The sequence below is a fragment of the Schistocerca americana genome, chromosome 8 (assembly GCF_021461395.2).
Source record: "Schistocerca americana isolate TAMUIC-IGC-003095 chromosome 8, iqSchAmer2.1, whole genome shotgun sequence".
In the NCBI taxonomy this organism is placed as follows: Eukaryota; Metazoa; Arthropoda; class Insecta; order Orthoptera; family Acrididae; genus Schistocerca; species Schistocerca americana.
Window position 1 is genome coordinate 200,156,431 of NC_060126.1, and position 15,462 is coordinate 200,171,892.

General features: G+C 39.2%; 1 protein-coding gene across 1 annotated transcript in view; it reads left to right on the top strand.

Moving 5' to 3' along the window:
- The window catches only part of LOC124544691 (transmembrane protein 242), a 38,967-nt gene extending 32,245 nt beyond the window's left edge, over window positions 1–6,722 (top strand). Inside the window, exon 3 of the mRNA XM_047123331.1 lies at window positions 6,331–6,722. Coding sequence (XP_046979287.1) covers window positions 6,331–6,465 — 135 coding nt within the window. The 3' untranslated portion in view covers window positions 6,466–6,722. The remainder of the gene's footprint in view (window positions 1–6,330) is intronic.
- The last annotated feature ends 8,740 nt before the right edge of the window (window positions 6,723–15,462 follow it).

The following is a 15,462-nucleotide window of genomic DNA, read 5'->3' on the forward strand; positions in this document are numbered from 1 at the left end:
ATACCATCAGGCCCTGGAGCTTCGTTCAGTTTTAATTATTTCAGCTGTTTCCAGTGCCAGTGCAACTAATATCTATTTCACTCATCTTTTCAGTGGTATGAGAATTAAATTGGGGCAATACTTCTGTGTTTCCCTTTGTAAAGGAACTTTTAAAAATGGAGTTAAGCATTTCTGCTTCTGCTTTATGACTCTCAGTTTCAGTTCCTGTCTTGTCCATGAGTGTCTAGATACTAACTGTAGTGCTACTAGCAGCGTTTACATACAACCAGAATTTCTTTTGGTTTTGTGTACGGTCTTTCAATACGTTTTCCTATGGCAAGTGTTGAAAGACTCATGCATTTCCCTCTTCACAGCCAGATGCATTTCACTTCATATCTCTCTATCTATAGTGCCATACTTCGTTTTACATAAATTATTCAGTAGTCTCTGTTTCTTTGGAAGTTTATTTACAGTGAGTACATACCATGAAGGTTCTCTCCCAACATGAACTGTGCACAGTCAGCTATTCTTCTAAACTTGAGCCAAAGTTCCACTACATGCTCCTGTCCTGGGCTAAAAGTTTAAAGTTCCTCATTGAGATATGACATTACTGTATCTGTGTAGTTCAATTAACAAATAAATGTTGCTGCTTGTTACAGTTGTCCTTTTCATTTTGGTAATCATTGTTGTTACAACAGCCTCGTGGTCACTGATACTAGTTTTAGTGTGGATATCCTCAAATAGGTTAGGTTTAATTTTTGCCATTAGATCCAATGCATTTCGGTCATGAGTGCGGTTCAAAAATATCTGTTCTAGAGAAGGCATTTAGTAACGTTTCTCAGGACCTTTTGTCATGCACACCACTAAAAAAACTTAAAAATATTCCAGTTGATTTTTGGAGGAGTGGAACGTACTAATGAGCTGAGTTTTTCTCTAAAGTGCTCAGTTACATTGGTAGGTGAGTGGTGCTTAGTAGGAGACTCTAGTTATAAGCTTATGTCCACCCTTGATACTGTGCATTACCCAAACAAACTGGCATGCTTCTATTTCTTTCTCATTGGAATTGGGTTTTTTGTCTACTGTGATAAACACACCACCTCAATTTCTTATTAACTTATCCTTTCGGTATACACACAGATTTTCCCCATCGAACTTGGGACCTGTAGATGTTGTCTTATGCGGAGCACCATGGTCAAGAGTGTGTGCTGTATGGTGAGCTCCAAACACTTGTGCCTGCATGCGCATTGTACTCTGTCATTGAATCGGCCTTAGATCGCTGCCCATCCTGCCTTTTATAGTGAGCAAGTCCGTGATCTCCAGATTCTGTGATGAGTTGCAGGTGTCCAACATCTTGTCTCTTACTTACAGTTTCACCATACTTCAATCATTTCCATAGATGCTTAAAACAGTAGCACATGAACAACTAACCAGATTAGCTGTTTTTTAGCTGGCTGGGGTGGCCGAGCGGTTCTAGGTGCTACAGTCTGAAACTGCGCAACCGCTACGGTCACAGGTTCGTATCCTGCCTCGGGCATAGATGTGTGTGATGTCCTTAGGTTAGTTAGGTTTAAGTAGTTCTAAGTTCTAGGGGACTGATGACCTTAGAAGTTAAGTCCCATAATGCTCAGAGCCATTAGCCGTTTTTAAAAGTCTTGTTTGTAGACACTAACCACAAAAATCTGCCCTTTGTCAAAGTCGCATGCCTATGTATTTCCCCATTTGCAACCCATATCATGGCTAGCATGGTCCTTCCTTTGCTCCACTTCCTTCAGAAAGTCATGTGCCCATAACATCACTGTGCAGCATTCATTCAAGCCATGTGCACTGATCATAATGTCTACTTGGAGCTGCCAGTGATGGCAGCTGAGTGTGTATGAGGTGTGCTTGCCTGTTTCAATGTTTTCTTTTCTAAGGAAGGCTTTGGCTGATAGCAATCTTTTCATTGTGCCTGTCTGCAACTCAGTGGGTCATCTTTGCAGTGAGTAGCGATCTATCCTATTCTTAATATTGTTGTTATTCCAAACTAGAGTTTCCATTGTTTGATCATAGTATTTTGTCTCATCAGAGTGAGTATGTGTGTGTGTGTGTGTGTGTGTGTGTGTGTGTGTGTAAAGCAGAAAACACGCACTCATTCACACAAGCACAACTAACACACACACACATGGCCACTTTCTCAAAGCACTGAGGCCCAGCTCAAAATTAAAGTGAATCACATCGTGTTGGGCAGCTAGTTCAGCAATTGTGTTATCCAGGCGTCTCTTAGCCACAGTTGACCATGTAGGAAGTGGCACAGTAGTTGTAGCTTAGATGGTAGATCACAAGGCTGCTTTCACAAGAGGCCCTGCCGTTGATGGGGTAGGTACTAGTAGGAGGGTGTATGGGACAGGTCTTGGATGTAGGTCTGTTGCAGCGATTTGAGCCATAAGCAAAGGGTTGGGAGCAGAGTTGGAGTAGGGATGGACAAGGATATTCGGTGGGTGACAGATTACTATTGTGGAAAGGGTGGCGAGGATATTCATCATTTCAGGGCATGATGAGAGATGGTCAAAACCCTCATGGATAATGTGATTCAGTTTCTCCAGTCCTGGGTGGCACTGAATTATGGGAAGAGTGCTCATTTGTGTCCTGATGGTGTGTGGGGGGGGGGGGGGGGGATGATATGTGACTGGAGAGACAAGAAACATGAGATCTGTCTTGGAACAAAGGGAGAGTAATTTCAATCTGTGAAGGTACCAGTGAGAAGCTTGGTATATTTAGTCACGGACTGCTCATTTCCATAGATGCAACAACCATAGGGGGTTAGCCTCTACGGAAGGGTGTTCTTGGTATGGAGTAGGTGGCAGTTATTGAAATGGACGTACTGTTGGTTGTTGGTAGGTTTGATGTGAATAGAGGTGCTGATGTAATAATTCTTGAGGTGAAGGTCAACATTGAGGAAGGTGGCTTGTTGGGTTGAAGAGGACCAGATGAAGCAATTGGGGGGAAAAGGTTTTGAGATTCTGGAGAAATGTGGATGAGGTGTCTTCACAAAGAATCATCAATGGATTTGAACCAGATGAGGGATTTGGCATTCTAGGTGGTTAGGAAGGTGCAATGCAGTTGCATGTTGCTGTATCACTATTTGTTTGTATGTGATGCCCTCAAAGGAGAAGTAATTGTGAGTGGATATATAGAGGTCATGGTGACCAAGAAGGAGGATGTGAGTTTGGAGCCAATCAGACATTGGAGAAGGTAGTGTTCAGCAGCAGCAAGGCCGTGGACACTGGAGATTTTAATGCGGAGGGAGGTGGCATCATCAGTGACAAGCAGGGCTCCAGATGGTAAAGGAACAGGATTGTGTTTTACTTAGGAGGGTAGGCAATGGGTCCACAAGAGCAGTGATTCTTTCTATGATGGCACAGTAACCAGTCACGATGGAGTGTCCTACCTGGTTGGGTTTACGAACTTTAAGAAGCATGTAGCATGTAGGAGTGAGGGTAATGGGTAGGGCTGAGGAGAAAGGTAGACTCAAGGGAGAGTTTCTGGGATGGTTTTAAGCATTTGAGGAACTGGAGATCCTGCTGGATTTCAGCAGTGGAGTCACTGAGGCAGGATTTGTAACTGGCATATCTAACAGCTGGTGGAGTCTCTCAGGCATGTAATTCCTGCAGTTCATAACCACAGTGATCCGTACTCCGTACCTGCTCCTAACCCCTTGCCTTGTGGCTCATATCCTTGCAGTAGGCATAGAGGGAAGATGTATCCCATAGACTCTCCCATTACCACCTACTCCTGTCCTGTCAAAGGCATCTCCTAACCCATCAGAGGCAGGGCTACCTGTGAAAGCAGCCATGTAATCTACCAAATAAGCTGCCACCATTGTACCGCTTTTTATGTGGGCAAGACAACTAACAAGTTGCCTACACGTATGAATGGCAACAGCAAAACTGTGGCAAAGAAACAGCTGGATTACCCAGTTGCTAAACAATCCATCCAACACAGTGTTCTTTACTTAAAAGAATAGTTCACAATCTGTACCATCTGGGTTCTTCCTACAAGCAGCAGCTTTTCTGAATTGCGAAAGTGAGTATTCTCCCTACAATATATCCTTCATTATTGAAGCCCCCTGGCTCCGGTACTACACATCTCTTCCATCCTGCAATGCACCTGCCTGTTCTTTCCTCTTCTCCCTGCCCCCTCCCCCTCCCCTGCTGTTATTTCAAGCTTCAGCAGCGTAAATGTACTGTATTCACTTATTTATTTAACAATGTTTGTGTTAATAATGATTTCTATATTATTTATTTCTCTTCAATTCATATTTGTACAAAATGAAAGCTTTGTTTTGTAATGATAGTAGGTTGTGAACTGACAGTTGCAAAAAATGGTTCAAATGGCTCTGAGCACTATGGGACTTAACATCTGAGGTCATCAGTCCCCTAGAACTTAGAACTACTTAAACCTAACTAACCTAAGGACATCACACACATCCATGCCCGAGGCAGGATTCGAACCTGCGACCATAGCGGTCGCACGGATCCTGACTGAAGCGCCTAGAACCGTTCTTCCTCGCCGGGTGGCTGACATTTGCAGTTGAACTTGATTTGATCCACCAAATTTAACATGAATTCACATGTGCTATGGTATTAATAAATGCAGATTATCTGACACATTCATACAGTTTCAGTTAATGTTGTTACCATTATTTTTCCAAAATTAAATTTCTACAGCCCCTGGTGAAAACTTTGTGCAATTGTCTGGAATTTAAAAAACAAATAGGGCCAGGTAGTTAATAAATTTTTAAAAAATGTGAAATTACTTCTTTACTTGTCTGGATGTTCTGGAAAACTACTGCAGATACACATCTGGGACATGTTTTATTAGATTCACCAGACCAATAACAACAAAATAAATGGAAATCGTACTTTACTTTAACCTCGTACAGTTTTGTGATGGCTTCATATTAGCAAAGTTGCTAAATTTCAGGCAAAATCTTTTATTAGCCATAACTCCGTAGGTAAACAATGTGGACCTATGTTTATATGGACTTTTTCTTTAGTTTTACTTGTAGAATAACATATTAAAATATTTGCATATCTTCGTGAATCACCCTGTATATGATTGTAGTGACACACTCATACATTAACAGACAAAAATTCATTTCATTGTTTTGTATTGCCACCTTGAGCTACAATCATGTGTGAAGGTGTGGTGCATCATCTTGAGAGAGTTCCTGGGTGCTATTTTCACTTGTAATTACAGACCATGCACAACATGATCCCACTGTGTCCCACGTGTTCGTCAATGTGTGACTAGGCTGATGATTGTCATGGTCTGAAGAGTTGATGTATCTTGGTGAATATGTTTGATTATGAGAGAGATTTTTCTATGCTCATTGTACTGCTGGGAGAGCACATCTCCATGGTATAGAAACAGGAATAATTAAGTGGATAAATATGTGGCTCTATCCTGCATTGTTTAGTACAGTGTACTGTTTAGTATTCCCTCAGCAAACTGGTGATCTCTGATAGGCTTGCCTCCCCCCTGGAATGATATACAGAAGTGGTCTGGGTACGAGTGCTTGATACTCGCTCTGATGGTGCACTGACACTAAGGCAGAATGTGCTATCATTAAATGGAACTTTCCACATCATTGAAGGTGGGCAAACAATATTAGATTAGGTCTGATTAGCAGCATCCTTTTTTGTTGGCCACCTTCCAGTAAACAATACCATTGGTCGTAGCTTACTTTGGTTGCAGCTTTGTTGTAATTTGTGCTACACTTGTCATGTGAGTCTTCAGGATGACGACTTAACCTCCTGCAGACTCATTATATAACTTTCTGAGATTCAGTTAATTGCACACATCAAGATTGCAATGGCATGTCTAAGTGTGTACTAAACCAGTATGATACTTGAAACAACAGCTCACACTTTTGGGGAGGCAAATACAGATTTTATAGGCTGGGTTCTCTTATTCAGTACAGGGTTCCAACTCCTTTCACAGCATGTTGGCTGTATTGCCTTCTGTAAATATGGTGTTTCTATGTTATGTCTGTTCATTTTCCAACTGTGTATCTTGAATTTTATGTGGTTTTTACTATTCTGAGTCAAAACAATACTGTAAAATTGATAACTGATATATTATTCTAGCAGTAGTTCTAGGTGACAACTTGGAGGTGTAAGTATTCTTTTTGTTACATTAGAATTGTATCTAAAATATGGAACCTAACTCTGTTCAACAGAGAGCAGACTGTTACATATTACTGTCAGTAGGCTGTTGAACTGATGAAACCAGTGAAAGATGCAAATAGCCAATGCCTGTAATGTAAAATACATTGCTAAATACAACAGTAAGTAAAACTTTATGTTCTAGCTTCAAGAATTCAGAGAAAAAATGGGGTCTGCTTTACCAAGAATACCAAAGAACGACCCTCCACAAAGCAGGACAGAATTTGAGGGACTGACAGATCTACTGAAGTACATTTCAGAAGAATATGGGAAGAAGTAATTCTCTTGAGCTATAGTTGAGTTTCATAATGTTAAATGACACAAAAAAATTCTGAAAAGATAATTTCTGTTAAATTCTGTTTTACCTACTATATTTTCCAAACATCAAGTAGTTTGTCACTACAGATATAATTATGCTAGTGTGCATGCTACTTCCACTGTGACATGGATACCCATTTATCATTTTCTTACAAATAGAGAATAATTCAATCTTGTATAATTTAAAAGCTATGAAATAAATTTAAGTAAATTTTGTAATCTGTAAACCACACCCTGGAACAGAAGATGCAAGATACATGAAAGAATTGTCTCTCCTGGTGCAGGGATGGAAGTTATTTTTCCTTTATATGTGTTTCTTCTTTCCTCGTTTTTAATGGGAAACTGCAGTCTTTAAAACTTCGAATACTAGAGGTCCAGCGGTAATTTTTTTCTTTTTAATTTATGAGTTTGTCCTGCCCTGCTCCAGTTCATTCCTTCAGCTTATAAATTGATGCTCCTGTATTTTTTTACACAAAATATTTCCGGTTATTAATAAAACTAGTATACCGAAGTAAATATTATTTTAGAATTCTGAAGGAACAATTTAGTGGGCACAGACCATATGAGGATCTTGCCATAAGAATTAGTAGTGTTAAAACGGACAACAGGAAGTTGCATAAAAGTGTGTTCATATCCAAGATAGCAAAGTGACAGGGACTTTATCCATTCAGCAGGCAACAATGAGAAAAATTCTTCCATAGTTGCCTGTGCAGTACATGTGTAATTCAGTGAAAAGCTAGAAAGTGGTTCAACAGCTTATCTTTAAAAGACTATCCATTCTCTGGGCTTGGTGGAATAACTGTGACACAAAGAGACTATGCTACTACTTGAAAATGTATTTTGAAGCCCCATCTGTAAGACTTGCAAAATCAAGAATGCTCTTAAGTGTTGGACTGATTGCTGCATGAAGAATGTAAGGTATGTACCTTTTGGCTGACAGTGCATTTGCTGACAGATCAGCAGAAATCTATGTGAGTGGGCTGGTGTTAATTTATTCTCAAAAAGAAAACATATGGCACCGTTATTGCTAATATTTATCTGGCACCAAATTCTGTCAGATTGAGGTTGCCTTTTCTGTTTTGCTGGTGCAAGCTGCAACCCTCTGCCACTAGAGGGCTGTGAACTGTAGTGTGTAATCTGACAATGTGTAACATAACTATTTTGCTGCATAAGAAACAGCATGTTGTAATCAAAAACACTTATTCAGAGAGTTTGTATGCACATGGAGAACCCTATCCTTCAGCATGACAATGTCAGACTGCTCATTAATGCTGTGACATCTGCAACAATCCGATGCAATGGGTTCACTGTCATTGATTGTCCTCCATACAGTCTCAACTAGGTCTTATCCATTTTTTATCTGTTTCCAAAACATAAAGAATACCTTCAAGGACTTCACTTTGAATGTGATGAAGCAGTGCAAGCAGAGGTGAGGTTGTGGCTCCGTCAACAAAGTCAATCCTTGTACAGTGATGGTATCAACAAACCGGTCTCTTGTTGGGAGAAATATGTTAGTCGCCTGGGTGAATGTCGAGAAATAAATATGTAGGCATTAAGAATAAAGTTTTATGATGTTAATAAAATTTGTTTTGTTTAAAAAGCTTTTAAGTTTTCATAAAACAAAAATTTGTTGGTGTTACTTGTCAGCACATCCTTGTACAAGACATACTTTCATATCGGTTATAACTTCTAATTTTGAACATAAAGTCTCATATATTCAGTGGCTCCCCTTGAAAGTAATACCAACCAAGTTTTATTCTGCTTCCACGTGAAGAGATCCACAATATCACAGATGAAATATAGAACAGTACAAAGTCTCATAACTATAGAACACATCAGTATAGTGTCTCGTAGGTGACCATATAGTAAGCGCTGGGCCTGTTTCATGATAAAACATCTATGGTGTGAACTGTCAAGAAAATTGGAAAAACCAACTGTTTAAGCTCTCTATTGTTATGGCCCCTCCCTATCATCCCCAGTTTAATGGAGAGGTGGAGTAGCTGATCCTTACATTCAAAACCCAGATAAAAAAAAAAATATATCACTCAATCTTCTCCCGAGGAAGCCCTTCATATGTTCTTGAGTTCATACACGTTCACTCGAGTTGGGAACCAGAGCCCACCGGAGCTGCTGTACAGCTCCAGCCCTATACGCTTTTAAATCTGCTCCGGCTGATGTGATGTGACCTGTTGGCACCTGCCTCACAGCGATTCCATCCAAGCTCCACCATCTGGGTCCATGGGTTTGGCCGGCACCCTAAGCATGTACCAGCAGTCATCCATTGCTTCGGAAGCTGTTGCCTCTGCATTGTGCACACCTCCACCGACTTGGTGTTGAGACACAATGACCAACTCTGTCCGTGCACGGCTGACCTTGTACTGGACAGACCTCCGCCCCTTGTGGTGCAGTGCACACCTGTTTTATCATAAAAGAACTGTGGTGTGAACAGTCAAAAAAATTACAGGAAATATCTACAATATTATATCAATATATTATGCCACAAAGTATAAAACAGCCCAAAATCGACATGAAATTGATATTTTGTAATTCCACATGAAGTATAATGAGAATTGCCACGAGATACATTCACACTAGATGTTATGTACACATCACGACAACATAGACTTACTTGAAAATGGAAATCTTCCAAACAGCTGTCAGTCAATAAATGTTTTAAGGAGTGACACTGGAACCCTAATTACAATGATTTGTCCAAATTACATTTAGAACCAGCAGCCTGTAGCACCGTCAGAAGGCATGAAGGTTCCGCAAACATTCGGCTGTTGAGTGACCCGAAATCAGATTATCATCTAGGTAGTTAAAGCACGACTGCATGGAGACCACGAGCTGCCCCAGAAATCGTTGGAAAAATGGCAGGGGCACTAGCATTGAATGGCGGGTGCTGTTACTTATATAACTTGAACAAAGTATTCACTACAGGGACACATTTGGAATCATCGTCCAGAGACAGTCGTAAGTAGACTTCTTACAAATCTTCTTTGGAAAAATATTGGCCCCCTGAAAGCTGTGCTGAAAGTTTGTCTGGACAGGGTAAGGGATAGGTATCAATAATGAATTGTGAAGCTACAGACACTTTTAACTTGCCACAGGGCTGAAGGGTACCAATAGTTCCTTTGACAAGTACCAGTAGAGTAGACCATTCACTATAGGAGACAGGCGTGACAACACTCAGTGTTGTAAGTCGGCCATGGAGGCACTTGTTTCGCATGCTGTTTGATTATGCACATTCACACTATGGGAACAGGATGAAGAAAACAGAGGTACTAAGTAAGATATAGAAATGTGAATTAGAGAAAGTGCTTCTGGAGCTCTGGGAAAAGAAAGTATTGGGTTGTGACAGAATACCGTCTGAAGCACTGCAAGTCTGTAATTTGAAAGTCAGTAGCCGGTTTGATTGAGGTAGTAAACATAATTTGACACAGAAATTTGGCCTCAATGTGTACTTCAGAATCATCTAGTATCTTTACAAAAAAAAGTGCAAAACAAGACAAATACAAAGACAATTGGTTTTACCAGTCCTGTTACAAAGGCCGTAACGAGGGTCATACTTAGGAGAATTTAAAAGAAAATAATGTGAAGACCAATTTGGGTTCAGAAAGGGTATAGGAACAAGAGATGCTATAGGTTGTCTTAAGAGGACTGGAGAAAGAATGATAGAGTGGGAGAAGAGTTTTAGTTGAGTCAACTGTGGTATACTGCTGAGAATTGAAAATGTGTTTGTGTAGACTGTAAATATAGGTTAAAAGTGATGAGAATAAGAAAGAAGGAAGCTGCACATAACATATTCTTAGATAGAAAAAAGATAGAACAAGTAAAATTCTTTCTGCGCCATGGAAGTTTACTGACATGTAGCATAAGCTGTACAGAAGAAATAAAGATGATGATTTCTAAAGGAAAGAGAGCATTTGAAAGCATCTAGAATTTGAATGGAGCCGGGAAAAGATTTGCTAAATGTGTGTGGAGTGTAGTGTTATAAAGCAGTGAATCGTGGATAGCTAAAAAAACTATTTAGAAAGTTTTGAAATGTGGTTATGAAGAAGAATGCTTAAGGTGAACTGGACTGACAGATTTAAAAATGAAGAAGTAAGGAAGAAAATAAGATTATTGGAAGTGATAAAAAAGAGGAAAAAATCTTGGCTGGGACATGTACTGGGTAAGAGTTGTTCGCAACAGAGAATTATAGAGGGAAGGTGGAAGGAATGAGAGGAAGATAGGGAGAGAATTGGAATGACAGATGACATTAGAGAGGATGAACAAACAGATGAGGGAAGATGCTTGGAACAGGACAGGACATAAGACAGATACACCACTAAAGAAGAATAAATTTTATGTTATGCATATGTTTGTAAATCTCCATGGGACACTAGTAATGCTTGAATCATTCTAATATTAAACAGTAAACAGTGCTGTCCAAGAAAAGCAAATATATAAGTTCAGGTAATCAAGAGGCATTGTTGGGTAAACACTTCTAGGTGTTCCACTACATGCTGTGATCAAGATTTTATTAAATTTTTGTGAGAATAAATTTTAATGTAACTGGAAAAAGAGTATGAAAATGACTTTCTCCAAACTTCATAGGATTTTAGTGTAGTTGCTAGCAAAGTTCCAATGATTAATTAACAGCAGAATATATCCTGACATGTTCAAGGATGAGGCAAAAGGGATTATTTTTTCCTAAAATAGTCAATATCAGGATGTGCATGAATTTTCAATGACAGAACCCACTGTGTACCTTTTGTACTTCTTTCATACAGAATGTGGCGAGGCACCAGACCATCAATAACTCTAGTAACTTACCTCAGCCAGAATTCACTAGGGCCTGCCTCAAGAACTTCACTGCCATATTCTCTGCAGCATTTGTATAATAGGAGTGCATACACTAGTGTCACACTGCACAAATGGACCAGTGGAAATGTAGCCTTCAGCACATGTGGCTGACACCATAGGCATAGTTCCACACAGCAAACAACACAATACAAACTGAACATCAGTATTAAACTTTTAGATTTCCTACATTTATTATATTGAATTTTGGAGTGAGGTCTTTGAAAAAACCACAGCCTATTTCCTTTTGCATCCAAGCGTGTACACCATAGTAAATGGCGTTGTCAATGGAACATTAGATCCTAATCTTTCTTTCTTCATTTAACAAATGTTTTGATATGAAAACAATTGTTTGGCTTGTTCAGTCGTAATGTATCATTGAGGGGCTGGAGTACAAGTGCTTGCTGAAGCAAACTGAGTAAATGACAGCCAAAGTTAAATGGCTATTTATAAATTACATGAATTACTACTGAAATGTCAGATATTTTTTTCTAACCATCAGTTAGTCCATGTTTGGCTGTAGATATGGTTCAAGATTGTAAGGCTTCTGCATTATTTTTATAGTATATTATAAATACTTATACTCCTTACGTCTTAAAACTTTTTAGCATAAAATAAGTACAACGGCAAAAACATCATCTTTACTGTGCTTTATTCTAATGAGTTTTGCAGTACAGTACTCTTGGAACAATACACATTCATTATGAAACAAGTGTGTGTGTGCGTAATTAAAGCAAAATTAATATAATAAACTGAAAAAAGCAAATAAAATACCTAAATGAATATATATTGGTACGGCTCCAATACATATGAGAGATTTTAGTCGTCGTTATTTTCTATAGCCACCTTACTGTCAGTGCCTTAATATAGATTCCTTCTGTGGTATCTCTTGAAGAATGTCACTCCTGGGGCAACACTAGTAATGCTGTAGCAGTGTGTTGTGTATTTGCAGCCTTGTTTGTTCCCTTCTTTGACCACGTCCTCCTCTGTCCCTACTACCTCTCCTTACATCCATGGTAACTGTAGTCTGGAAATGGGATATATTGTTACAGAAGTCATGATAAATTTGAGGGATGTAGTTTATTTCCTGAAGATTTTTTCACTTCTTAAATTTTATTTCATACTCTTCTTGATGCAAAAGCTGCAGAAGTAGTATTGATGGGCAACCAGTCTAAAATCCACTTCAGTACACTCAAGGTCACTTGTTAGTGAATACTTGAACTGCATTGTTAGATGATTTTCTTTGCTGATTCTGATCGTACTAACATTCCTCCATTGTTTTTTGTTTCATTGAATGTCTTTAGCAATTTTTTTTCTTTGCTATGGCACCCATGGCTTTAATTGAAAGTTTTCCTTTTTCATTAACAATACAGAAAACTATAGGCTAACCTCCTTCGCTGCTTCCATCCTGTCTTGGGGACAAGTACGTACACTATGTGATCAAAAGTATCTGGACACCCCCAAAAACATATGTTTTTCGTATTAGGTGCATTGTACTCCATATCAGCGACCTCAGTAGTCGTTAGACATCGTGAGAGAGCAGAATGGAGTGCTTTGCGGAACTCACGGACGTCAAACGTGATCAGGTGATTGGGTGTCACTTGGGTCGTACAACTGAACACGAGATTTCCACACTCCTAAACGTCCCTAGTCCACTGTTTACGATGTGATACTGAAGTGTAAATCTGAAGGGAGCCATACAGCACAAAAGCGTGCAGGCCGACCTCGTCTGTTGACTGACAGAGACCGCTGACTGTTGAAGAGGGTCATAATGTGTAATACGCAGACCGTCACACAGGAATTCCAAACTGCATCAGGATCCACTGCAAGTACTGTGACAGTTAGGTTGAACGTGAGAAAACTTTGATTTCATGGTCAAGCGACTGCTCATAAGCCACACACCACACCAGTAAATGCCAAACAACGCCTTGCTTGGTGTAAGGAGCATAAACATTATACAATTGTACAGTGGAAAAACATTGTGTGGAGGAAGAATCATGGTACATAATGCCAACAGTAAAATTCGGAGGCGGTGGTGTTATGATGTGGTCATGTTTCTCGTGGAGGGGACTTTCACCCCTTGTTGTTTTGCATGGCACTATCACACCACAGGCCTACATTGATGTTTAAACATTTTCTTGCTTCCCACTGTTGAAGAGCAATTCGGGGATTGCTACTGCATCTTTCAACACGATTGAGCACCTACCACCTGTTCATAGTGCATGGCCTGTGGCGGAGTGGTTATACGAAAATAACATCTCTGTAATGGACTAGCCTGCACAGAGTCCTGACCTGAGTCTTATAGAACACCTTTGGGATGTTTTGAAAGAACACCTTTGGGATGTTTTGGAACGCCGACTTCCTGCCAGGCCTCACCAACCGACATCAATACTTCTTCTCAGTGCAGCACTCCGTGAAGAATGGGCTGCGATTCCCCAAGAAACCTTCCAGCACCTGATTGAACATATGCCTGGGAGAGTGGAAGCTGTCATTAAGGCTAATGGCGGGCCAACACAATATTGAGTTCCAGCATTACCGATGGAGGGTGCCACAAACTTGTAAGTCATTTTCAGCCAGCTGTCTTAGATTAGATTAGATTATTTATTCGTTCCATAGATCCGTGCTGAGGAGATCCTCGTGGATGTGCAACATGTCTGGATACTTTCAATCACATAGTGTAGTTAAAGTGTTTCTTTGCATTATGACATTCTACTTACCTGTGGCCCTGTTCAAGCAACTAGTGATCTATTGTGTCAGTGTGCTGATTTTGCATAAAGGTGTACATCCACTATTTCAAAACTTAAACACGCATTAAACATTACTAGAAGTAATCCTAAAAGTGTACTCATTAGGCTGTTGCAATACTTTTAAGAAATGCATACCTGAAGCTTCATTAAAGATAGCAGCAGTTCTCAATTTCACTTGTACTAGTTGTATTCTAAATGCAGTCCAAGCATTGGCTTAGAGCCTAAACTTTATTATCACAGTGTGCAGAACTATGCAAGAAATTGCTTGCACTTCTTTTACCCTGAAGAGATTCACACATTATCTTGACAGATGTTTGCTTAGATCACTTTCTTTTGAAATGTCACTTGTACTCTTAGCTCCTCAATTATTTGATAAGTGAATCTGTAGACCTCATCTTTGATGAACATCTTTTTCTCATTTCCATTTCATCGGTACTTCTCCAGCGAATCCTAAGTTACATCTATATTATTTTTAATGACAACATCTATAAGCAGCTAAATGACATAACAATGGGACCATTATATCTTGTACTATAGTTGATGTATACATAAATCATTTGGAACAAAAATTATTAACAGCCATTTATCCTTCCTAAAGAAAATTAAATTTTATAAGAGATATGTAAACGTCACACTACTGCTAGTGAAAGGGGTTGCCAAAGACATAATAGACATTATGAATTACTGCAATAGCCTACATCAGAAAATTACATTTGTACAAGAACAAGATGAAAGCATCAGTTGCCTAGAACCTAAATATTACAAGACGCAACAAAACATGAAATTTATGGAAAAAAGTATAGAATGACAAAAGTATATCAGACTGTCAAGGTGCTCCAACAACTAAACGAAGGGCATAAAATGGATCTGTTAGAGATATATTCACATTACAGAAAATATGAAGGTAAAATATTACATGAAATACTTGAAAGTGATCTTCAAATGCTTTGGCAATACACTTAAACAAAATACTAACTCATAGCAATAAGCATCATGGTAACAGGCATAAGTAGATTATGAACCAGATTATTAAGATCAATGTCCTCTGCACAAAAGTAATTTATACTCTGTGGAAGACCTATAACATTATTTCTGTTGACTATATCTGTGACCAAGGTTCTCTTTTTCTTCCTTTCTTTAAAAAAAATCCTCCCAGATCCATTATTGACCAGCTGTTTCTCCCAGATATTTCGTCTGTGATCATTGGTATAAACATTAATACCGTGAAGTACAGCTGATATTTTAGTAATGACAGCAAGGACATTAAAAATGTTGCAGATGAGCAAGCAGTAGTTTTTCATACCGTCAAACATAATGTCTGCTTCAAAAGTATGGACTATGGAAATAAATTGTTGAAGTATATTTTC